This window comes from Cnephaeus nilssonii (genome assembly GCF_951640355.1).
Source record: "Cnephaeus nilssonii genome assembly, chromosome: 24".
NCBI classification, from domain to species: domain Eukaryota; kingdom Metazoa; phylum Chordata; class Mammalia; order Chiroptera; family Vespertilionidae; genus Cnephaeus; species Cnephaeus nilssonii.
The window spans coordinates 11,023,447-11,050,272 of NC_137095.1; the positions used below are offsets into that span (position 1 = coordinate 11,023,447).

General features: G+C 47.3%; 1 protein-coding gene across 1 annotated transcript in view; it reads right to left on the reverse strand.

Moving 5' to 3' along the window:
* The window catches only part of MCTP2 (multiple C2 and transmembrane domain containing 2), a 143,952-nt gene that overhangs the window by 60,935 nt on the left and 56,191 nt on the right, over positions 1-26,826 (reverse strand). The window contains exons 9-12 of the mRNA XM_079763895.1: positions 16,476-16,640; positions 13,787-13,917; positions 8,101-8,287; positions 5,172-5,265 (exon numbers count right to left, since the gene is read on the reverse strand). Coding sequence (XP_079620021.1) covers positions 5,172-5,265; positions 8,101-8,287; positions 13,787-13,917; positions 16,476-16,640 — 577 coding nt within the window. The remainder of the gene's footprint in view (positions 1-5,171; positions 5,266-8,100; positions 8,288-13,786; positions 13,918-16,475; positions 16,641-26,826) is intronic.

Consider the following 26,826-nt stretch of genomic DNA (forward strand, 5'->3'; position numbering starts at 1 on the left):
CATTGTGAGCACATATGCTATATGTGTGTTGCTTACAAACGGGCAAAAGTGTAATTCCAAAAAGTCAGTTCCAAGTTTTTGCCTTAAGAAAAGGAAAGCTTGCACGGCCGGGGTGGCTCAGTGGTTGAGTGTTGACCTATGAACCAGGAGGTCACAGTTCGATTCCCGGTCAGGGCACAAGCCCAGGGTTGTGGGCTCGATCCTAAAGTGGGGTGTGTAGGAGGCAGCCAGCCCCCGATTCTCTCTCATCATTGATGTTTCTCTCTCTCTCTCCCTCTCTGAAATCAATAAAATATATATATATATATATATATATATATATATAAAGACTGCTCTACTCTGGGAATACTTTGCAGGACACAGGGTAGAGGCTGGGTAGGAAGGAGCCTGCCAGTGTGAAAGCACACACTGTCTCTTTAACAGCCGTGAACTTGGAAGGGAAAGAGCATGTGCTCTGAGCCTGATACTCAGGTAGACGAGGCGGCATGCCTCCGCCCAGGCCGAGCGGCCACGTAACCGTGTGGCAGACTGGGAAGAGGTGTCAGCTCTGCTCCTCCGAGAGACCGACGAGACAGTCCATCAGCACGGGCCCCGGGTCACCGCCTGGCGCTTCTAATGAAAGCCCTGGGGCGGCTCCAGGGCCACAGGTGGGCTCGGGCCAGGCCCGTCTCCCCAGCCCGTCTCCGGAGCCGCACACTCAGCTGTCCCAGCTAACGAGGAGCACACTTCCTTCCAGAAACTGGCAACTTCCTTCCAGCAACCCGGCCCCACGGAACAGGCGGCACCAACGCCCTGAAGGCAAGCCTGTCAAAGCTCATTAAAATGCCGCACGTATTAATATCACAGAAGAGACAGGCAGAGAGGAAGGCGGAGAAACAAAGACGTTTAAGCATTTATAGAGCCATGCATCAATCCTTGATGGATTGATTAGTTTTTTTCCCCCTGAAAAGGTTCCAAACATAGGGGACCTTTCAATAAAATTTAAATAAATATTTTTTACTTGGAGTTAAAAATGATTTCCCATAATAAATGAAATGCCCAGCCCGGCCGCGGTCGCTCAGTGGTCGACCGATAAACCAGGAGGTCATGGTTCGATTCTCGGTCAGGGCACATGCCCGGGTTGTGAGCTCGATCCCCAGTAGGGGACGTGCACGAGGCAGCCGATCCATGACTCTCTCTCATCATTGGTGTTTCTCTTTCTCTTTTCCTCTCCCTTCCTCTCTGAAATCAATGAAGATATATTAAAAAAATAAAGCCCTAGCTAATTTGGCTCAGTGGATAGAGCATGGCCTGCGGACTGAAGGATCCTGGGTTCGATTCCAGTCAAGGGCACATGCCCGGGTTGATGGCTCGATTCCCAGTGGGGGGCGGGGGAGAAGGCAGCCGATCCATGATTCTCTCTCATCACTGATGTTTCTATCCATCTGTCTCCCTCTCCCTTTCTCTCTGAAATCAATAAAAAAATGTATTAAAATAAATAAGTAAATAAAAAAAATAAATGAATGTCCCAAATGTTCCCCAATGGTAGCTGCTGGAGGCTAATTCCAACATGTCATAAATGCAAGAAGTTTCATCAAAAGGTTGATGGAGCCCTAACCGGTGTGGCTCAGTGGATAGAGCGTCGGCCTGTGGACTGAAGAGTCCCAGGTTCGATTCCGGTCAAGGGTATGTACCTTGGTTGCAGGCACATACCCAGTAGAGGGTGTGCAGGAGGCAGCTGATTGATGTTTCTCTCTCATCGATGTTTCTAACTCTCTATCCCTCTCCCTTCCTCTCTGTAAAAAAATCAATAAAATATATTTTTTTTAAAAAAAAGGTTGATGGAACTGCAGGCTTCAGCAGGGCTGAATCATATTGTTGCCTGCTGGAACCACTGAAAGCATTTCCCCAAACCTGAAAATCTACGTTACCTCCTGCTGGGCAAACAGCTGAACAGCAAGGCATTTCCCACAACCTGCCAATGCCTAAGGCCGTGGTGGGCAAACTCATGAGTCCGCAGAGCCAAATATCAACAGCACAATGAATGACATTTCTTTGGAGAGCCACATTGTTTAAACTTAAACTTCTTCTAACGCCACTTCTTCAAAACAGACTCGCCCAGGCCGTGGTCTTTTGTGGAAGAGCCACACTCCAGGGGCCAAAGAGCCGCATGTGCCTAAGGTAAACCAAACCTTACCTTTGGGTATGTATATCTGCTTTGCTTTAAGGCAATTTGTGTTAACACAGGGCCCTGGGTCCGGAAATTAGGGAGAACTTGGTTACTATAGCGAAGTCTCCGCTAGCTCCCCCATGTATTCCAAAGTTATATTTCTAGTCTCTTTGTTAGTTTACACACAGCCCTTCTCCAGATTCCTGAACCCTTCTCGATGCTGAGAAACACCCCGGCAGGTACCGAGCAGACACATACACGCTCGGGGTCTGTGCTTTTCCTCTGTGCTCCTCCTGTCTTCCCAGGTGACCTCTGCCTCAGCCATGCCATGTCACCTTGACAGGGTCTCCCCTCCCCCCCACCCCCCGGCCATGCAGTTTCACGGTGTTTTAGCACCTCGCACTCAATCGCCTTTTGCTCCGTCCGACACCACTTCACAATTCATTTACATTCCTCGAACGGCAGGCGGAGGTTTCTCATTTAAATAATTTTACCTTTATATGAGTTACAGAAGTGGGATGACACGTAATAAATGGATTTTAGAGGTCATATCCTTCATCTGGCCAATATTTATTAAGCATGCACTCGACGCCTGGCGCCGGACCAGGCCCTGATGTACACAGACCACCAGGTCGTTACCTTTATGGAACCCTCATAAAAGCTCTGCTTTTTTTTTTTTTTTTTTTTTTTTAGCAAATGTCACCTTTTCCATGAAAACTGCCCTCATGTTCCCGGCCTGTGGACCGAGTGCTTCCACCTTTGACCTCTGGCTGTATACTTTCCCTGTGTCTCTTACATCCCACATCTGTGCACCTCTGTCCCGTCGTGAGGCCTGTATTTCACAGAAGCGGCCCGATGCAGGCAAACCCAACATACGCACGCCTGGGCCAGTGACAGGGGACAGCGGGGACATTGCTGGCTGCTGGGGACGGGTGTCGGCTGGAGGAGTCCTGCTTTTCCCACTCTGGGCACAAAACCATGCTTTATGCCGGTTCTCATTTAACCCTCCAGGAGGTAAGGAATGTTGGTGCAGACGAGGAAACTCAAGTTCATGGGAATCTAATTTGGTTGATTCAAGTCTACAAGGAATTCACAGTGGAGGTGAATTTTAAGCAAGGTTTGCGAGGGGGCTGATTTGTCTAGCAGAAACGGGTAGGTCTTTCTTAATGAGACAGGGACAGATCAGAGCCTTAAAATGATTAACGGGATAGGCTGGGCGGCGTGGCTCGGTGGTTGAGCATCAACCTATGAACTAGGAGGTCACGGTTTGATTCCCGGTCAGGGCACATGCCAGTGTGGGGCGTGTTAGAGTCAGCTGATCAATGATTCTCTCTCATCACTGGGTTTCTCTCTCTCTCTCCTTCTCCCTTCCTCTCTGAAATCAATAAAAATCTTTATTTTAAAAAGTTAAAAGAAAACACACTTTAGGCACAGAGTAAAGGCAATAAGAAGATTCTGTTTCTGGAGGTACCAGAGAAAAGTCTCACCAAAAGATTAATTTCGCAAAGTGATGACACTAAGAATCCACAAATATCCTGAGAGCCAAACGCACAAGTACATTACAGAACCACAGCACAATTATTTGAAAAATAATAATTTGGGGAAGAAATTGTTCCTTCCGTCAAAAAAATGGCTTATCAGCATCTTATTTTTTTTCTGCTCCTCTGTTTCAGCAATTTTCAAATGATGTGCCACAATAATTTTTTTTTAATTGATTTTTTACAGAGAGGAAGAGAGAGGGATAGAGAGTTAGAAACATCGATGAGAGAGAAACATCGATCGGCTGCCTCCTGCACACCCCCTACTGGGGATGTGCCCGCAACCAATGTACATGCCCTTGACCGGAATCGAACCTGGGACCTTTCAGTCCGCAGGCCGACGCTCTACCCACTGAGCCAAACCGGTTTCGGCCACAATAATTTTTTAAACATGCAATACTATTTAATCAGGGGCACTGACCCCATTTCCCTTAGATCAGTGGTCGGCAAACTCATGAGTCAACAGAGCCAAATATCAACAGGACAACGATTGAAATTTCTTTGGAGAGCCAAATTTTTTAAACTTAAACTATATAGGTAAGTACATTGTTATTAACTTCATTAGGGTACTCCTAAGCTGGCCTTTGCTAAAAATTCAGGGGGCCAAAGAGCCGCATGTGGCTCGCGAGCTGCAGTTTGCCGACCACTGTCTTAGATTGTCAAATTTTAAAAAATGACAACAGCCAACACAACCATAGCCACCTGGTGTGAGTTCCCTGTATTGAACCATAAACATATAGGTCGTTAACGGAGTTGCATCTTAATGGTCACGTCGCCTAATAAGGTTGCATCTGATTGGTTAATTCTTGGTACCAGAAACCCTCATATATAAGTATAGGCATCTGCTTTTTTTTAAAAAAGTCACTTTGGAGCAAAAAGGAAATCAATTACTATCATTTTCCCCTGTAAATCAATCAAAATTGTACCTTTTTTGTCAGATTAGCAAAGGGTATAATATATTTTTTGAATTTCAGTAAATAGTTTATGTGTGCCATGAGATGAAACAGGTCAAAAGCCGTTGCTTTATTTGGAAAAGCATGATTGCTGTGTACATGCTTGTACTTATTAAAACACTAGAGGCCCGACGCACAAAATTCACGCAAGGGGCTCAGCCCTCACAGCCCCGGCTTCGTCCGGAAGGTCGTCCGGACGGTCGTTCCCATGTTCGGTCTAATTAGCTTATTAGCTCTTTATTACATAGGATTTTGCTTTGCCATAAGATGACGTCAAAGAGGGCGATAAATAAAAATAAAAACGCAGCCCTAACTGGTTTGGCTCAGTGGATAGAGCGTCAGCCTGCAGACTGAGGAGTCCCAGGTTCGATTCTGGTCAAGGGCATGTACCTTGGTTGCGGGCACATCCCCAGTGGGGGGTGTGCAGGAGGCACCTGATCGGTGTTTCTAGCTCTCTATCCCTCTCCCTTCCTCTTTGTAAAAAATCAATAAAATATATATTAAAAATAAATAGGTGAAAATGGCTCCTACCAGAGAAATCAGCAGCTAAGAGGTCCACGGCCTTTAAAACCTTCACTTGTAAAATGCCGATGTCCTTCATGTCTTTCAGGGAGTTCTGCAAGCACTGAGGAAAACAAACACACACACACACGTGGGTCACAGATGAAAACCGCTCCGACGACCCCCTCACGCCCCAGAGCCCTACGGGGCAAGCTCTCTCCGTGGACCGCGGGCTTTCTCATGCAAACGCCTGGAAACCTTGCCCGGTGCACCATATCCGTCAACGGGACACTTAGGCATCGACAGCAACCAGATTACCAGCGGCTGAGAGTTAATTAACTCCAGCTCCAAAATGAACACATTACAAACACATACAATCGGCTTTTAACGCGGCCCTGTGGTGATGGCGCAGGCATCCCGCCGGGAAGATGTGTGCGGAGCGGCATTCATCCTCCTCGTCTCCGTCTCTCGCTGTAATGAAACTTCTAAATCACCCAGGAAGGCACCATCACTCTGGCCTCGTTTGTGCGAACTTTATGGATGCCAGAGGACGACACTTGGACCATCCGTGGATGCTCATTCCCGCGGGAAAGAGGGGAGGGATGGATGGAGTGGCAGAGTGGATTTTCTGGTCCTCGCTTTAGCTCCTTCATTCCATGGGAGACGGAGCATCCAGCATCAGGTCTGCATTCACATTTATGCTAATTTTTCGTTTGCCGAGACTTCGACACAGGGTGGGGCAAAAGGAGGTTTATAGTTGTGAGGATGCAAAACACAGTTTATTCTTTTATTTTAAAATATATTTTATTGATTTTTTACAGAGAGGAAGGGAGAGGGATAGAGAGTTAGAAACATCGATGAGAGAGAAACATCGATCAGCTGCCTCCTGCACACTCCCTACTGGGTATGTGCCCGCAACCAAGGTACATGCCCTTGACCGGAATCGAACCTGGGACCCTCCTTGACTCCCCAGGCTGACACTCTATCAACTGAGCCAAACCGGCAGGGCCACAGTTTATTCTTGTATTATAATTCATTAATTATTGTAGTAGTTTCAATATAAACGACCATTCACCTATTTTGGCCCACCCGGTATATCTACTGATATACGGCATTAAGTAAATATCTATTCAATATACCTTCTAATTCTTAAGCATGTATACAGCCAATATTCAGATGTCTATGTACATTTCGTCCTTCAAAACTTGGGTATCAAAGAGATATAAGCAGATAAACTCCCTCGAGTGCTTTCAACACACACTCACTGAACACGATGCCACTTTCAAACCTTGGGATATAGTATTTGTGCCATCATTACATAACTAAAAACCTGTGATAAGTTGACCCCGGGGGCTTATGGAAGGATAAAAAAAAAATCCTTGTCATTGAAGCATTTCAAGATAGAATAATAAAAGCTTCAACCCTAACCGGTTTGGCTCAGTGGATAGAGCGTCGGCCTGCCGACTGAAAGGTCCCAGGTTCGATTCTGGTCAAGGGCATGTACCTTGGTTGCGGGCACATCCCCAGTAGGAGGTGTGCAGGAGGCAGCTGACCAAAGTTTCTCTCCCATCGTTGTTTCTGACTCTCTATCCCTCTCCCTCTCCCTCCCTCTCTGAAATCAATAAAGAAATATATAAACAAAAAAACTTAAAAAAAAAATAAACCTAGAGCAGTCATTATGATCTTGTCTAGTGCCACCTTATAAATACGTGACACACCTCGACACACCTCATGAAGTTGGTAAAATTTCCAAGTTATCCATGGGAAAATGTGGAGGAAAGTTTTATTTTTCATCACCAATCCTTCCCTTGTTTACCTAAAGCCATCTGACAAAAATATGAACAGTGGATTGTGTCGAAACGTCTTTGGAGTATGGAGAATGTGCGTTAACAGTAAGATGGGTGGCCACGGGTTTTGTACTCCCGGAGATGGAGAATTTTTCAATTAATCAATACACCTGCCCAGGGAAGGGACTGGAGGCACTCAAGTTTATGCCGAGAATAATATCCCCATTAAATAAAGATTCGTCTTTGCTTCACTTTTATGCCACTTTCCTAAAGCGTGTCTTTCGTGGGTGGCAACAAACATATTGATTCACAAAGAAGAGGAGATAAAAATGGAATGCAAATAAAGACACCTAAAAAGCCAGAGGAGAAAACATTAAGTGAAGAGGACAGAGCCATTTGACTTAAAAGTGCTGAGTGGACTTTTAAGCACATCGCAACTACTTAGACAAAATTCTCAGATGCCAATAGTATCCCGGGTGGGACAGAAGGACAGTCCTCCATGCCTCTGAAGGGCTTGGCTTGATAAGACACAGCACTTTCTCACTTGCATCTAGAAGGTTCTGGAAAAGTTATCTGTAACACTGTAACCATGAATAGTCGCTTAAAAAAAATAGCTATTTTGTGAACGTGTATTAAAATTCCCAGTCACCTACACAGACCTGCTAAACAGTAGTTTGTCTACTTGAGAGCTTCCATTTCCTCCAAAGACTTCCTAAAAGCTACAAATTCCAAATCCGTTTGTTGGCCTGTAGAATAGCATGAGGGTAAATTCCAATCTGCTTGCACCTTCTCACCAACACATTAACTTCTGGGTCTGATGTCTTGTTTTATGAGACGTACCGTTCAACGTTGGACTAAGATCTCTTTCTACGCAGTTTCTCAATTCATAGACTTCGGTGCGACTTAAAAGTGGGGGTGGGTTGCCAGGGTGGTGTGGCTCAGTGGTTGAGCATCGACCTATGAGCCAGGAGGCCACGGTTCGATTCCCGGTCAAGGGCACATGCCCAGGTTGCGGGCTCCATCCCCAGTAAGGGAACGTGCAGGAGGCAGCCCATCCATGATTCTCTCTCATCATGGGTGCTTCTATCTCTCTCTCCCATCTTCTCGGAAATCAATAAGAACATTTTTTGAAAAGTGGGGGTGGGGCCGGAGTCGCGAGGCAAAGCACTCACATAGCGCTGGGTGATCTGCTTCCTTTCGCCGGGGTCCGCCAAGGGGCACACGCACAGATCGGACACGGAGACCCCCGCGCACGGAGTCAGCGTGATGAGCACCAGGAGGGCCCCCGGGCAGCTGTCCAGGGGCAGCTCCAAGCAGTTGGCTTGCTTGAGTGGGAGCGAGGCGATGTCCACTTTACATCTGCAAAAGCGGAAAGCGGAGAGAGGAGAGTGAGCGACTCACTCAGGGCCACCTCGGAGCCTCCAAAGAACCTAGGTTTCCTCATTACCCGAACCGCATTCTGCGGGGCATGGGTTTCTCGGGCAGGGGAGGTCCGAGAGGGCTCCTCTGGCTTGGAATACTCACTCCTAACCCAACACACTCTAAAATGAAGGAGAGGAGCCCGGCCAGTGCGGCTCAGTGGTTAAGCATCGACCCATGAACCAGGAGGTCACTGTTCGATTCCCGGTCAGGGCACATGTCCGGGTTGCAGGCTCGATCTCCAGTGTGGGGCGTGCAGGAGGCAGCCAGCCAATCCATGATTCTCTCGCATCACTGATGTTTATATCTCTCTCTTTCACCCTCTCCCTTCCTCTCTGAAATCAATAAAAATATATTTTTAAAAAATAAATAAACAAAATACAATGAAGGAGGAAAGGTAAGGAATGGAATGGCAAATGGAAAAGAGGCGTCAGATCCTTGCCCAATAAGGTCTGCAGAAAGACAATGAGGTCAAGAATTAGGGAGAGCCCGGCCTGTGTGGCTCAGTGGTTGAGCATCAAGCTGTGAGCCAGGAGGTCATGGTTGGTTCAATTCCCAGTCAGGGCACATGCCCGGGTTGCAGGCTGGATCCCCAGTGTGGGGCGTGCAGGAGGCAGCCAATCAATGATTCTCTCTCATCATTGATGTTTCTCTCTCTCTCTCCCTCTCCCTCTCCCTCTCCTTTCCTCTCTGAAATCAATAAAAACATATATTTTTAAAAACCAGAATTAGGGAGAAAGGACTTTGCAAGTTTTAAGTATTATGGCTCTATGTGGCTTTTGTGCTCCATGTCTTTCTCCAGCGAAGAGAATAAAGGATCCAAAAACAATTTAGAAAAGACCAGAGACATGTAAGTGGGAGAGGGTTAATGAAAAAACCATTTTCTGCCGAAACCGGTTTGGCTCAGTGGATAGAGCGTCGGCCTGCGGACTCAAGGGTCCCGGGTTCGATTCCGGTCAAGGGCATGTACCTTGGTTGCGGGCACATCCCCAGTAGGGGGTGTGCAGGAGGCAGCTGGTCGATGATTCTCTCTCATCGATGTTTCTAGCTCTCTATCCCTCTCTCTTCCTCTCTGTAAAAAATCAATAAAATATATTTAAAAAAAATAAAAAAATAAAAAAAAAACATTTTCTTCTGGATGAATGCCAACGGGCGGGCATGTTTTTATTCACACCCACGTGTTAAGGTGCTTTCCTAACAGGCGCGTTCCCCGGGGCTTCCCCGGGTGGGTTTCTTTCTGGACAAATGGAGCATGAGGCGCTGCTGATGGATCCCACTTCAGCAGCGCGGCTCGGGAAGGCCGTCCCATCTGGTAGAAATTGCATGTTTTCCGCCTCTTCACAACCAATGTTCTGGGCTGGTGAAAACCTCAAGCACGTTGAAAGGCGGAAGCAAACACCACAAAGGCGGGCTGAGTGCTAAGCGCTTATTTGCTTTAACACGGAAAACGCTGGGTTTGCCTGGACCACACCTGCTTTGTTTATGCTTAGAAGGGTTGCAGGGGTGGGGATGGGGGTGGGGGTGGGGGAGGGAGGGAGGGAGGGAGGGAGGGAGGGAGGGAAGGAGGAAGGGAGGGAGGGAGGGAGTGACCTGTTTGGACAATCATTCAGAATGTCCTGCACACTGGCTCTTGGGCCAAAGTGAGATCTTAGCAGATCTTAGAATAGTTAGTCAATATCATCTCCAGGCCTGGCCGGTGTGGCTCAGTGGTTGAGTGAAGACCCATGAATCAGGAGGTCATGGTTCAATTCCAAGTCAGGGCACATGCCTGGGTTGCGGGCTCGATCCCCAGTAGGGACAGTAGGGGCCATGCAGGAGGCAGCCGATCAGTGATTCTCTCTCATCACTGATGTTTCTCTCTCTCTCCCTCTCCCTTCCTCTATGAAATCAATTAAGTATATATATATATTTTGAGTGGCCAGATTATTATGATCTCTGAACTATATATATTAGAGGCCCGGTGCATGAATTCGTGCATGGGTGGGGTCCGGCCAGCCTGGCCACGGGGAGGGGACATGGGTGGTCGGCCGGCCTGCCTGCTGGTCGAACTCCTGGTGACGGGGACAATTTGCATATTAGCCTTTTATTATATAGGATATACACTGAGTGGACAGATTAGTATGCATTCAGAGATCATCATAATCAGGCCACTCAGTGTATATAGAAAGGAATATAGGCCCCTCCCATATTGAAAAGCCCGTGGTTTTATTCATCTAAAGAAAACAAGACTAAATTACTTATTTTTCCTCCGCAGCAGGCATATATTAAAGCTATGCGCTGCAGCCCACAGCCAGTTAATGTGCTGATACGGCATTGTTTCTGACCCCCTGTGCACGCCTTTCTCCATTAATCCCACCGCATTTTATTGTCTTAATTCCACACATAATTTTACCGTATCCGTCAGCCCAACCTGCTCCAGTGTCCCTTGCCATGATAGCTTTTAACCTCTCGCTCATTACCATAATTCTATGTTTTATATTTCAGGCTGGTCAGCTTTTAACTTAAATGCAAGGGGCAGGAAAGAGTGCTGTAGTTTTCGAAGCTGTAAATCTCAGAGGCTAAGGAAGTGGGGGGGTGAACAGGAGGAAAACCGGGAGTGTGTCAAGCGTGGCTGTAAAAGCTGGTCCAGGGAAAGAGTCCATCCCTGAGTCTCCACTGACAAACTGGTGGAATGCCAGAGCCTCTTCCAAGTCACCCGCGGGACTCAGAGGCAGCCCCGGCTCCGGCATCCTCATTCTCAAGTTGCCCAAGCGAAAGTAAGTCTAGAAGATTCCATAACGAGTTCATCTCTACAATCACCTTGAAATGTAAAATACACGTTTAGAAAAGGATTATTTTGAACAACTGGTACCGGTTTAAAATGGGAGAGTGTACAATCTATATTCTTGCCATTTTGTTTAAAAGTTGTAGCAGATTAGCCCGGCTGATGTTACTCAGTGGTTGAGCATCGACCTATGAACCAGGAGGTCACGGTTCCATTTCCAGTCAAGGGCATAGGTCAAGTCAAGGGCATATACCTGGGTTGCAGGTTCCATCCCTGTCCCACGGTTGGGGTGCGTGCAAGAGGCAACCAATAGATGTTTTTTGAACATTGATGTTTTTTTCTCTCTCCTCCTCCTCCCCCTCCCTTTCACTCTCTATAAAAATCAATGGAAAAACATATCCTCAGGTGAGGATTTTTGTAAAATATATTTTTTTATTAATTTTAGAGAAGAAAGGAGAGGGGGAGAGAGATAAAAACATAAGTGATGGGAGAGAATCATTGATCGGCTGCCTCCTGCATGCCCCTCACTAGGGATTGAGCCCACAACCCGGGCATGTGCCCTTGACTGGAATTGAACCTGGGACCCTCCAGTCCGCAGGCTGACGCTCTATCCACTGAGCCAAACCAGCTAGGGCAGTGAGGATTTTTATTTAAAAAAAACAAAAAATAGAGAGGACTCAGGAGACAGTTATGACTGACTCTCACTGTCAAAGGGACTCCTGATGCAAAAAGGTATTTCCCAACATTTGGGAGATCAGATAACTGAACGTTGCAATTACAACAAAGAGAATAAAATGGAAAAAAGTATGTGAAAAATCTTACCTAATAATAGACAAACATGTAAATTGACTGTACCTCCGCTACGCCCACAGCCAATCAGGAGTGAGCATGCAAATTAACACAACAAAGATGGCGGGTTTAATTTGCATATGCAGGCACTGAGCGGCCAGGCAGGGTGGGACACCTGCTATGGGGGGATGGGAGGGGGCGGGGTGCAGAGGGAGCTACAGGAGCAGTGCTCTGGCCAGGAGCGAGGACTTGAAGCCAGGGGACGGAAGGCCTATTCTTGCACGAATCTTCGTGCAACGGGCCTCTAGTGTAAAATAAAAAACTGTAAGCAGCGTGTCTGTGGTAGGCATCCTCTAGTATCATCTCCCCATTAACTCTGAGGATCACGCTGTATCTCAGGGAAGTTCACTGCAGCTAATGCTGTGTAACCAGCTCCCAAGAGACACTTCTGTGATCTCTTTTACTGCGGGAGAGGAAAGAGGAAAGAGATACCAAAAAAAAAAAAAAAAATCCTTTAAAATCCATAAAAAGAAAGGACAGAATGGCCACTAGGACAGGCACTCAAACAAGAAACAGCTAAAGTCATAAATAAACACCCGAATGACAACACGTGGAGTGAAAGGGCCATCGGAAACCAGTGTCTGTCTGTGAAGACACCTCACACACAGGGAAAAGCATTTCCTGTGACGTGGGACAGCTGTGACAGCACAATGGCATGGGGCGAGAGGGTAAGACTCTTTGTACTGACACAACAGGTCGGCCACGCATCACGGCAGGGACATGTTCCCACCACTCAGAGGACATGTTGGGACAACGTTGGGACACAGAGTGCTCTGTGTCGGCACACTGACGTAACATGTCCTTGCTCCTGGGCTAGCACAGCGTTTCTGATCCCCCGTACGTACATGGGTGTTGGCGGGGCATGGGTATGTCACAGCAGTGCCCAGTGTCAGGGGTAAGGAGAAGTGTCTGAGGGGTCAGTTACCCCGAGTAGGTGAAGGAGGGGGAGAAGGGACCGGGCTAGTAATCTGACCACACCCCCTGAGAGTGTAGCAGGACCTGCTTTCTTCTGTTTTGATCAATACTCAATGGGATTGCCCAGCCGGCCTGGCTCGGTGTTTGAGCGTCGACCTATGAACCCGGAGGTCACGGTTGGTTTGATTTCCTGGTCAAGGGCACATGCCCCAGTTGAGGGCTCGATCCCCAGTAGGGGGTGTGCAGGAGGCAGCCGATCCATGATTCTCTCTCATCACTGATGTTTCTATCTCTCTCTCCCTCTCTCTTCTTCTCTGAAATCAATAAAAATGTATTTTAAATAAATAAATAAATAAAAGGCGTAGGACTGCATAAAATGAACACTGCCTTGTTCAATTCAGAACATATATAGGTGTAATATATATGACAACTAGGGGCCCAGTGCACAAAATTTGTGCACAGGTAGGGTCCTTAGGCCTGGCTGGTGATCAGGGCTGATCAGGGTCTTCTGGCTGCCGGCCGTGGCCTCCCTTCATTCCGCGCCGTCCCCTGGTGGTCAAGGCATGCCATAGCGAGCAATCGGGTCTCCCAGTCAAACTCCCACGGGGACAATTTGCATATTAGGCTTTTACATATAGAGATAGGACAAAGGATGGGAAAGAAATGGAGCTAGATTGACGTTTCTAATCTCCCTTCCTCTCTGAAATCAATAAAAAAAAATTTTTTTAATAAATACTAAATGTCATCGACAAATAAACAAATAAAAACTGCTCCCAGGGGAGGTTCCAGCTTCCTTCTGGCTCCCTGGGGTGGGCAGGTGAGGTCTGACTCTAAGCCCAACAGACAAAGACCAGCCTCGTGCAGAAAGCGCCGCGCATGCTCCCACCACTGAGAAAGCAGAGCGGACTCACGTGCCCAGTCGCTCCTCGTGCTTTTTGCCGTCCTTTCCCCAGACCTCAATGTCCAAGATGCCCATCCTGTCAGAGAAGTAGTGAAAGTCAAACTCCTCCCGCCACTGCGGATGTGCACTCTTACACAGTGTCTAGAAAACATGCGGTTACAACGTTTATTGTCTTCAGACTGCCATGCATCACGACAGCAGCTACACATTTCAATTCATTGTTCTAAACAGCAGGGGCAGGAGCCCGGGGTGACGTGCCTGTCTGTCCCTTTCGAAGTTAAACTTTTCCCCTTTGGGGAAGGAAAGGGACTTGGAGGTTTTAGGGAATTGGCAAAAACATCACCACTCTTTTAGCTGACCCCAGATTCAATAGTGGATCCCACCAAGTTAGAAAGCACAGTTACCCCACAAGACACCATAACTTTCATGTATATACTAGAGGCCTGGTGCATGGATTCGTGCACCAGTGGGGTCCCTCGGTCAGGCCTGCAGAAATTGGGCCAAAACTAGCTCTCTGACATCCCGTGAGGGGTCCCGGATTGAGAGAGGACGGTTCTTGGGTGATGCACCCTGGAATCGGGCTCCCTCCTCTCTGGTTCCCGGTGTGTCACCAGAGAACCGCAGCTACCAAGTCACCACGGCTCAGCAGCTCCTGCACTGAGTGTCTGCCCCCTGGTGGTCAATGCGCATCATAGCTACCAGTCAGAGGTCGCTTAGGCTTTTATATATAGATATATATACATATATATGACATATCTCAATGGATGTTTTACACTGTCCACTCTTACAGAAACTATATTCAGTGGTTCATGAAATCATTTTAGTGGCACATCCATTCAGCACTGGCTTTAAGAAGTATATAAATGAACAGTCTGGGGTCCTGATTAATATCTGTCAGCTGCATTTCACAAGAAACCCATGAGTTCTAGACATTGCTGCCTGTTTTTTCAAATCCCAGTTTGCGGATTCCAGTCCCTCGAGGGAGAGAGGAAGACTAGCGAACCCCACTGCCGCCATATTTGAAAATGAACAAGGCTCGTCTGAACACTCCACAGCGTTTTCTGTTTTCCGAGAGGGACTCGAAACGGCCTGAATGTCTGAATCACTGGCAGGCTTTGTCTTTCTTGTTTCATTTACATAGAGATTCAATTTGTGGCTAAAAAATGAGCAGGAATGCTGGTCCCTGAGTACCAGCCTCAACTAAGGGCACAGCATCCACTATTAAGTCTTAGTGCCAGCTATGACCACATGGGCAGACAGGGACCCGCCAGTCCTGGCCTGTAGCCAGCATCACATAACATCATTTAAGCTGTTGGTCACATTGGACGGACTATGCCAGGTCACAGAATATAGCAACCACGAAGGAAAAAACAAACAAAGTATTAGACCACAAATTAAATGCAATATCCCCCAGGAGGGGATCCCAGAGCAGATATTGGACTAATTCTCCACTTCACCTTAGTTCCAAAGAACTAAGTGTGCCCCGTGATGAATAATTTCCCTATAAATCTTTCGCCCGGCCCCGGCTGGCTAAAGAAATCTCAGCCAGAGATGTGGTTATCCTGGATACAGTCTCTGGGAGGTACAGCCTCACACTACCCGGCGATTATCACCTGCATATTTCTGCCGTAACTCGCCCTTGATTTTTCACATTTTTTTATAAACTGATTCCTCAACATGAGCTTCGATTCTTTAGTCCGTGTCCTGGTGGAAATGACGCTTCGTGTTTGATTCTGCGCTGAAATTGGTTCAGCGGAGACAAACTCTTGGCTCCCTACAACATCTGCCAACTTGCGTGCGTCTGTTATGCCTTCCACGCGGGGAAGGCCGATCTGCAAATATCCTGGTTTTGAAAACCTTCCCCTGATGTTTTTTTTATTATGTGGCTTTTGGCAAGGGGCTTAACTTTCAAGTACCCCGGTTCCCTCCATCCATAAAACATAGAACAGATTACTGTCTGACAGCTATGTAAAACTAATTCATTACCATGGTTTGGAGACCACGGTTTGTGAAACAGAAACCACACCAAATTAGTAAGATTAAAAATTAAATGGAATTCGGATCAACAGAATCAGATGACTGGTTTGGAAAGGCAGCTAAAAATGCCAGTATTTTTGCTCATAACAAATCACTTTTAATACGTTAGATAGTTTGGTGTGTGTTTTTTGTTTTGTTTTTTAATCATAGCAACAAAACAAAACAAAACAAAAAAAAAAACCCCAGCAGCACTCAAAGTCTATTTTTGGTGTAAATACTAACAAGAAAGAGAAAGAAAATTGTATATAATTTTGAAAATACTTTCAGTTATTGCAAATACTGTAACCCAAGTATAATATATATTACTATCTACTCTTTATTTTTGTTACAGTTTGAAGGCGTTTAATTATCCTTTATCCGCATTCTACGAAACACAGTTTTTGCTTATTTTCGAAACAAAATAAATCATGCATTCAAAACTATTATTTCTCCAGCTCTAGTGACTGGATGGAACTAAACTTAACTCAGCAATCAAATACTCCTACTAATTGATTGCATCTATACCATTATTTTGCTTTCTGGAATAACCTGAACATAGTTAAGAGGGCTAAAAAGAAATGACTTCTATTCTTGTAGACATGTACAGTGGGAAAGCATTTTTTCCAAAAGAAACAAGAAGTTTATTTTAAGATGCTGTTCTCCTTAACGAACTGACAACTCACCTTGCTTTTGTACCTCTGCTCCCCCAGCTTTAACAGGACGAACATCTCTGCCATATTTCCCACCGACACGTTCTTTCCCTCCAGCAGCGCGATGCTTACGATCCCGTTCCAGAGCTGGTTCTTCTTCAAGGCCTCTGAGAGCCGCAGGTGGCGCATCAGCGAGGACTAGAGCAAAAAGGGGAGAGGAGAGGTCAGCTCGCCGGTGACTCCTGAGTGCGTGCGGCGCTGGCGATCACAGGCATTCCCGCTTTCAGTGTGCGATGCCACGGAGCACGCCCTGCCTGGATGGTGCAAGGGTTGCTACCCTTCACTGATTGTGCAAACCTCCAGTCACAGCTGTGGGGTTTCTTTCTCCGGCACTGGGCTTGCAGCGATATAGGGAGAGATGCTTGCGAGCGACACTGGCACTCGGCACTGGCCTGTCCTCCCACCCAGCTCTTGGGTAGGCATCCTTCAACTGGGCCTTCGGCTATTTTAATGATAAGAAGGGAAGAAAGGCATTCTGGGAAACAGAGGTAGAAGAACAAGGCATTGCTTTGTAGGGAAATGAAATATCTATGGGCATTCAGAAATAGTGGTGTGTGTGTGTTTTTTTTTAAATATATATATTTCAGAGAACAAGGGAGAGGGAGAGAGAGAAACATCAATGATGAGAGAGAATCATGGATCGGCTGCCTCCTGAATGCCCACTACTGGGGATCGAGCCCGCAACCCGGGCATGTGCCATGACAGGGAATAGAACCATGACCTCCTGGTTCATAGGTTGTCGCTCAACCACTGAGCCACACCAGCCTAGCAGAAATAGTGGTTTTGAATTTATCCTTCACACTTGAATCTGTCCCCACTCCCCTTTATTCCCTGGGCAATTACTAAAAAGCTCATTCCTTGTGAGATTCATAACTCCAGACAGAGCCTGGGTTTGGCCAGCCAGCTGAGCTTTACAGATGTGGGGTGGGGGGGGGGTGAGGGGAAGAGAGAGGAAATAATGTATAAAGGACTTAGCACAGTGCCTGGAACCCAGGAGAGTTCAGTTCAGTAACTATTAGCTTATTTTGTTCCTTGTCAAAAGGATGTTACTCATGCCCACTCATACACGCCTTAAAGCAAATATAGAAAAAGGCAAACATCCCCTACAAGTAAATTATCCAGAGGACAAGCACATTTTAATTTCCATTATGTGAGTTTCCAAACACATGCAAAGGTAGAACAGTACATGAAATCTCCACGGATTTATTCACCAGAGTCAACGATTTACCAATCTTATTTCATCCATCCCTTCACTACTTGCTTCTGGCTGAAATACTGGAAAGCAAATACCGCATTTGTGTTTTTTTGTTTGTTTGTTTTGTTTTTTTAAAATATATTTTCATTGATTTCAGAGAAGAAGGGAGAGGAAGAGAGACACAGAAACATCAATGATGAGAGAGAATCATAGATGGGCTGCCTCCTGCACGCCCCACACTGGGGATCGAGCCCACAACCCGGGCCTGTACCCTGACTGGACTCGATCCTGGGACCCTTCAGTCCACAGGCTGACGCTCTATCCACTGAGCCACACCGGCTAGGGCCCACGTTTGTTTTTCTATAGGCACGATGCTCTACAAAAGTAGCCATCATTCCCTTAATATCGTTAAGTACCCAGGGCATCTTTACATTTCGCTGACGGTCTCAACCACATCTTTTTTATGGTTAGCTGATTTGGGTGCGGATGCCAAGGGGACCCACACACTGCATTTAGTTGGTGGAGTTCATTTATGCTCTCGGTTCAATAAATGAAGTGGCGCAGGCATACCCAGCTTTCTCTGAAGGAGAAATAAATGGACTGAGGAATGTAAATGGCGCCAAGTATCATAGGAAAGCAATGAATTTCTAACGCTATATATTCATCCTGTCATCGGCTCCATATATCTTCCAGGTCGTTTAGACACCAATTTGCTGGGACACCAGTTCGTCACAATTTATCACAACAAATGGTACGTCCGGGCCGTATTAATTACAGACCAGCTTACCTCATCCGGCACACGGCACTGTGCCACTCCGAAGAAATGATGCAACAAGGCCACACCAAGCATTCGGCTGATCATTTTATAACCACCTTAAGCACTAAGGGAATCTATTCTCCCAAACTTCACACCCATATCGCTGTTCTCATAAAATGCACACACATGCGTATACACACACACACATACACACACACACACACACACACGGCTTTGGAGGTGCTGAGACAGAGAAGGGAGGGCAGACAAGAAAAGAATTAATTTTAAGGAGAAGAGAAATCCCTTTCCACTGGAGAACATGATCTCTGAACGCATAATAATCTGGCCACTCAGTGTATATCCTATATAATAAAAGGCTAATAGGCAAATTGTCCCCTCGACCAGGAGTTCGACCAGCAGGCAGGCTGGCCAACTGCCCATGTCCCCTTCCCCTGGCCAGGCTGGCCAGACCCCACCCATGCACGAATTCATGCACCGGGCCTCTAATTAATACACACACACACACACACACACACTGAGTGGCCAGATTATTATGCGTTCAGAGATCAAAATAATCTGGCCACTCAGTGTAAACCTTCTTTTGTAACTTCTATTTGCCTATGGGTTGTGGATTGAATATACTCCAGAATGAAAGTTGACAAAATAGTTAAAAGCTAAGCAATTTTCTACTTTTTAAAAAAATGTTTTTATTGATTTCAGAGAGGAATGGATAGAGTGAGATAGGAAACATCAATGATGAGAGAGAATCATTGATTGGCTGCCTCCTGCACGCCCCCTACTGGAGATCAAGCCTGCAATCCGGGCATGTGCCCTTGACCTGTAATCAAACCCAGGACCCTTCAGTCCACAGGCCGATGCTCTACCCACTGAGCCACACAGGCTAGGGCCGCAATTTCCTACTTGTTAAGAACAACAAACACCAGCACCATCTGTAGACAGACAGACACGTATGTAAACATCTAAGTATGTGTGTTTATATGTCTATAGGTGTCCGTACAGATGTAGCTACACTGAATACACGGTACAGCTTAGGAAGCATGCGGGCCGAAAGCTTCTCCCTTTACAAAGAAAATGAGATTTTGATTCATCTGTCCCGCTGCCATGTCCTGTTTTGTGTGTGTTTTTCTTCTCCAACTTGGACTTGCCAAACAACACGCTAATGCATGACCTGTCCCGTGGCCATGCTTCAAAGCCCCGACAGATATATTCCTCCCTAAACACTGAAACTATTTCAAAATCCTTTTTTTTCTGAAGAAGGGAGTCGTGTCCACGGGAGATCAAAGGGCAGCCTGCAGTCTGGCAACCGCCTAAGAAAAATGGCCGTGTTTCCGTGAAATATGTCCTTAGCATCCTTCTGGGGCTTGGCATGTCCTCATTCCGAATGGGATGTTTATCTTGGAAGGGCTTCTATCTAACTTGTCCGTAAAGCAGCCCCACTTAGCTCGGTGAGCTCTGTGAAAAGGGGATCCAAAGCCGGTCATCCAGGGGGCCCCCGAGAGAGGTTCCATATGGCGGGACAGCCTGGGAGGGCGCGGCCGCGGACACCCGCTGCATTACGGCGTAACATCTGGATCATTGCTCGCCACGTCCCTGGGAAGTGTCCACTTTCCATCAAAGCCTTTATCTATCTCGGTCGGACTTTGAACATTTTGGTCTGCAACGCAGTCATGTTGGATGTGACGGACTCGCTCTGTGCTGGCCAAGATTTTTTTTTTTTTTTTTCTTCCCCTCTTACTAAAGGCAGGCTAGGGAAAGAGCCGTATGCATGGCCCAGCTCAGAGACAAGAGAGGAACATAAAACCTTGCCCTAGCCCCCTGGTTGGCAAACTGCGGCTCGCGAGCCACATGCGGCTCTTTGGCCCCTTGAGTTTTTAGCAGAGGCCAGCTTAGGAGTACCCTAATGAAGTTAATAACAATGTACCTACCTGTATAGTTTAAGTTTAAAAAATGTGGCTCTCAAAAGAAATTTCAATCGTTGTACTGTTGATATTTGGCTCTGTTGACTAATGAGTTTGCCGACCACGGCGTCTGGCTCAGTGGATAGAGCGTCAGCCTGCCGACTGAAGGGTCCCGGGTTCGAGTCCGGTCAAGGGCATGTACCTTGGTTGCAGGTTCCTCTCCAGCCCAGGCCCTGGTTCATGAGGCTCCTACAGGAGGCAACCAACCGATGTGTTTCTCGCACGATGTTTCTCTCTGTCTTTCCCTCTCTCTTCCACTCTCTCTAAAAATCAATGGAAAAACATCATCGGGTGAGGATTAAAAAACACACACGTTTATTCTGCGTATTTCACCCTTAACACTCCTGCCCACTCTAAGGTTATCTATAATAATAAAAGCGTAATATGCTAATTAGACCGACCGAAGGACGAAGCCAGGGCTGTGAGGGCCGAGCCCATTGCACGGATTTCGTGCACCGGGCCTCTCGTGTGTTAAGTAAAGTTTAAAGTTTCATCTGCTCACAACGCATTCTGGGATATGTGCACGGGCTTTTTAAAAAGTTTCTTAATTATCTATAATAATAAAAGCGTAATATGCTAATTAGACTGGCCGAAGGACGAAGCCAGGGCTGTGAGGGCCGAGCCCATTGCACGGATTTCGTGCACCGGGCCTCTCGTGTGTTAAGTAAAGTTTAAAGTTTCATCTGCTCACAACGCATTCTGGGATATGTGCACGGGCTTTTTAAAAAGTTTCTTAATTAATTGAATATTTCTCTTCCACCCTGGAGAGCTGCGAGGCAGAGTCCGGCTTGCAGATGCTGTTGCGGTCTTCCAACTCTCTCTCTCGCCCCCCCCCCCACAATAAATCGGGCTCCATCTTCCTCCCTCTGCACTCACTCTGTTAGCTCAATGGCTCAGGCTTTCACGGCGGCGGTGCCCGAGCCTGTGAGTGAAATTTGTCATCTTGATGCAGCCGGGAATGTGCAGGGAGAAAAGGAAATGACCCATCAAAGCAGGGGCCCGCCCCACCTGGGCTGAAACAAACACCCCGAGATAGAGCAAAGCTTCGGGGTCCTGACCCTAATTCCTCAGCAGACATGACGGGTAAAATACGGGACGTCGGGGTTTTGTTATGTTTCTCCTTCCTCCCAAAGGATCGGAACCTTTCACTATTTCTATGTTGATTCATTCCTAGGCTCTCTCTCCCTCAGCCACCCCGCCCCCCCGCCGGCTGCCCCCCACAAACCCACAGCTTTCTTCCAGTGACTTCCCTCTGAAACACACACGTTATTACTAGTGAAAACAAGGTGTGATGTTTAACTGCGACATATACTGACTTTCATTAAGAAACCAGACAGCTTGGCCCTAGCTGGTTTGGCTCAGTGGGTAAGGCATCCGGCTGCGGACTGAAGGGTCCCGGGTTCGATTCCGGTCAAGGGCACATGCCCAGGTTGCGGGCTCGATCCTCAGTAGGGGGCGTGCAGGAACCAGCCCATCAATGATTCTCACTCATCATTGATGTTTCTCTCTCTCCCTCTCCCTTCCTCTCTGAAATCAATAAAAATACGAATTTTTTTTAAAAAAAATGAATAAATGGTTCTTACCTGGAATGGATTACTAGCAAAAGGACCGTGCCACACTTACCCCAGATTAAAACGATGTACCGGAGTGGATTACAGCTTGACCAATATCAAAGTAATCCTTTGGGTGTAATAAAATACCAAAAATTTTTTTTTAAAGGATAAAAACTACAGAGGGGCAGTGAGAAAAAAGTTTCACAAGATTTTGCTAGTTGGTGCCCAGTACTCTGTGGGCACGTTTTGTATCATCTTAGTCCTGGAAACATAACAATGTGCTCCACTCTCGCCCATGCATCTTAGGTTGACGCGCATTATTTGGTCTACATCATTGTAAGAACGTACTAAGCAGTCAATGAAAACAAACGCGTGGAAAGATGAACTTCGTGAGTAAAACGATAGGAAAGCAAGGTTGCGGCTATGTCGGCGCTATTTAGAAACGCTAAGAACCTTGGGTGTATAAGAGGTTTCCCTGAAATATTTCTGTCGAGCGTTTTCAGCATGTAAAACTGCTGCTCATTGTCAACAGCTTTTACAGCGTGACGTGAGCCGATCCATACATCCAAGCAGAACACCTCCTACCCGCAGCCCCTTATATCATCTGAAGCGGATCCTGAAGGCATAAATCCCCCTAGAGCTACACACAAATCTGCGTAAGAATATAAAGAAAGCCTTTTAAATTCCCCACATGGACGTGGACAGGAGATGAGATTTATATCTGTAGATGAAAACGCTAACACTGTCCCAAGGGTATGAGTAATCTGTATGTACAAAAAATATTAGCTCTAAAAGTTTTATATTCAGTGGACCATTATTTTTTTTTAAGTATGAGGGAATATCACCGCTCAATTGTCACACTTAAAAATAAAAATTAGCCTGGCCGGTGTGGCTCAGTGGATACAGCGTTGACCTGCAGACTAAAGGGTCCCGGGTTCAATACTGGTCAAGGGCACATGCCCGGGGTTGCAGACTCGATCCCCAGTAGGGGGCGTGCAGGAGGCAGCGGATCAATGATTCTCTCTCTTCAGTGATGTTTCTATCATAAAAATTAGCCTGGCCAGTGTGGCTCAGAGGTTGAGAGCCAATCTATGAACCAGGAGGTCACGGTTTGATTCCCAGTCAGGGCACATGCCCAGGTTGCGGGCTCGATCCCCAGTGTGGGGTGTGCAGGAGGTAGGCAATCAATGATTCATTCTCTCGTCATTGATGTTTTCATCTCTCTCGTCCTCTCTGAAATCAATAAAAATATGTTTTAAAACTTCATTTAAGAGAAGTTTTTAAAAAGTGGATAATGTCTACAAATACTCAATGACTCTCAGGGCTCGGAACCAGGAAAATGCTTCTCAGTGCATTTAAAACATAAAGAAGAAGAAAATGAAGGCTATGTGGTAACTTAAGATTTTCTTTCTTTGGCCTGATCTCTAGCGAGTTCAGAAGGCCATCAATCACATTTACCCGACTAGTATTTCTCCATTCACAATTGTCATCCTACCGGCCGTCACTTCCATGTTCCGATTTCTACGTCTCTTCTTCACTTAAAGTGTTTCAGTGCTGGCGCTGGCTGAGTAGCTCAGCTGGTTAGAGCGCTGTCCCGATGTAGCAAGGTCATGGGTCTGATCTCAGATCAGGGCACATAGAAGAATCGCTCAATGAATCCTATATAATAAAAGCCTAATATGCTAAGTGTCTGGTTGACCGGTCGACCATTCAACCAATCAAAGTGTAATATGCTAATGATATGCTAAGGCTGCTCAACCACTCGCTATGACGTGCACTGACCACCAGGGGGCAGACGCTCCAACTGGTAAGTTAGCTTGCTGCTGGGGTTCAGCGGATTGGGACTGAGTGAGACCGGCTGGACACACCCTGGAGCCTTCCTGCAGTCCCTGGCTGGCCAACTTCCCACGTCCCTCCCCGGCCCCGATCATGCACCAGTGGGGTCCCTCGGCCTGGCCTGTGCGCTCTCTCAATCTGGGACCCTTGGGAGATGTTGGAGAGCTGGTTTCGAACCAATCCCGCAGGCCAGGTCGAGGGACCCCACTGGTGCACGAATTCATGCACTGGGCCTCTAGTGTATACATAAGTAGAACAACAAATCCATGTTTCCCTCTCTCTCTCTCTTTCTCTCTCTCCCCCCTCTCTCTCCCTCTCTCTCTCTGTATCCCTCCCTCTCTCTAAAAAAAAACAATAAGTAAACATTTAAAAATATATATTTCAGTGCTGTTCTATCCAGGGCGGGGACTTGAGTGAAGCCCTGGGTTTACAACATTTAAGGAATCGCTCACCCTTGGGCTTCTGCAAGGTCAGGGCTGGCACCTACGCCCCAGTGCCTCCTTCTGTTCCCCACCTGGGCACCTCTCTGCCCTACCCCCACCCCAGCGCTACCTACGATGTAGCAGCGTAACCACTGGCCTCCAAGGCCCGCCCTCCTTACCCCGCTGGCTTCCTCCCCTACTCCGCCCAGCATCCCACTTTGCACCTGAGACCACGCCAGTGGCTCTCCACCTGGTGCATGCTTTGGACGCACCTGGGAGGGCTGCTAAGAGATTGCTGGCTCTCGGCCCTGGAGTCTCGAACTCAGCAAGTCTGGAGTGGGGGGCCAAACCTTTAGCAAAGCAATAACCCGCTAAGCATGCTGCCTGCAAAGGGCTCAATCCTGCGGCGAGCGCTTATCTCTGCCAAGTGCTCAGAGGCCAAACTGACCCTGTCGACCCGTATGACTGAGTCAAAGGCAAAGCAGAGCCACGATAAACTGCCGGGATTTCCTGGGTCTCAATTGTTTAGCCACAGAGTCAGCGAACGCACAGAGTCGGCGCACCCACAGAGTCGGCGCACCCACAGTCACGCAGCCCGGGAACAGGAGCCTACCAGAGGGGTCAGAACCGACAGGAGGCGCGCATCACCCCATCATAGGAGAGAACAACCTACAAACATTCACAGGATCCCCTGCCAGCACCCTGTCACCGGGCAGCTACTGTGCGATGAGTCTGAGGTCGGCAGACTTGAAAAAGCTAAAGTGGAAAAATGAGCAAGAAAGGAGGTTCTGGTCCATGAACAGGACAGCTCTCGGGGTTCAAGACCAACCTAAGCCGCCCGGCTGGCATGGCTCAGTGGTTAAGCATCAACTTAGGAACCAGGAGGTCACAGTTTGATTCCAGGTCAGGGCACATGCCTGGGTTGTGGGCTCCATCCCCAGTGTGGGGTGTGCAGGAGGCAGCCAATTGGTGATTCTCATCATTGATCTCATCTGTCTCCCCCTTCCTCTCTGAAATCCATAAAAACATATTAAAAAAAAAAAAATAAAAGAGCAACCTAAACCCAGTACTTCTACCAACTCCTCCTTTTGAGGGGCTGCCGGAAGTGGAAAGGGGGGAAGAAGGCTGGAGGGCATGACCTAAATTCATGCAGAACCCTCAGCATGTAATTGAAGATTCTTACAAAACAATCCCACTAAAAGAGTGTGGGGGGGAAAAATGCTGAGCCTGGCTGGTGTGGCTCAGTGGTTGTGTGTCGACCTATGAACCAGGAGGTCACGGTTGGATTCCCGGTCAGGGCACATGCCCAGGTTGCAGGCTCGATCCCCCAGTGTGGGGCATGTAGGAGGCAGCCGATCGATGATTGTCTCTCATCACTGATGTTTCTATTTCTCTCTCCCTCTCCCTTCCTCTCTGAGATCAATTTTTAAAAAAAAATAAAAAAGCCAAAAGCTAGGGCTTAGCCCCTCCCATTTGTACTGGGATCCAACGGGAAAAGAAAACCATCTCTGGCATTGAAAACGGAGGGATCCCAATGCAGAGCATCTGTTTTCACAGCTGAACGAGACGCTGAGAAGCCAAACAGAAATGAGAGCATCTCAGGGGAGCAACAGTAGGACGCGCCTAAGACTCCTAGGCTGGGCAGGGGAGGGTGGCCTTTTCCTGTGAAGGTCTGGACAGCCAGCATTTAGGCTTGTTGGCCACTAGGTCTCTGTCCCAAAGACTCCACACTGCCACTGTCAGTCCCAGACTGTTTAATATACACCGAGTGGCCAGATTATTATGATCTCTGAACGCATAATAATCTGGCCACTCAGTGTGTGTGTGTGGTGTGTGTGTGTGTGTGTGTGTGTGTGTGTGTGTGTGTGTGTGTGTTTATTTATTTATTTATTTATTTGAGGTCCGGTGCATGAATTCGTGCATGGGTGGGGTCCGGCCAGCCTGGCCAGGGGGAGGGGACATGGGCGGTTGGTTGGCCTACCTACTGGTCAAACTCCTGGTCGAGGGGACAATTTGCATATTAGCCTTTTATTATATAGGATTATTATATAGGATATACACTGAGTGGCCAGATTATTATGTGTTCAGAGATCATCATAATCTGGCCACTCAGTGTGTATGTTTTTTTTATTGATTTCAAAGAGGAGGGAGAGGGAGAGATAGAAACATTGATGATGAGAGGGAATCATTGATCGCCTGCCTCCTGCATGCCCCCTACTGGGGATCGAGCCCACTGCCCGGGCATGTGTCCTTAACCAGAATCGAACCTCGATCTCCCGGTTCATAGGTCGACATTCAACCACTGAGCCACACCGGCCGGGCGCCTGAGATGGTTTATACATGGATTCCTTCAGCTGTGGTCCAATACAACTGTTATTTGGGAAAACAGACACAGGGCTGGGTTTAGCCTGCACGCTGACATTCTAAGCCCCTTGGGCCACAAAGACAAAAAAAAAAAAAGAATAAATACTAGGTTCAGGGTCACCCAGGAGAAGCTGAAAACCAGCTGGTCTGGCTAATGGGAGATGCAAAACGCAGACACACCCGCCCTCCGCCCTCCCCCATCCTCTCGGATCCTGCCG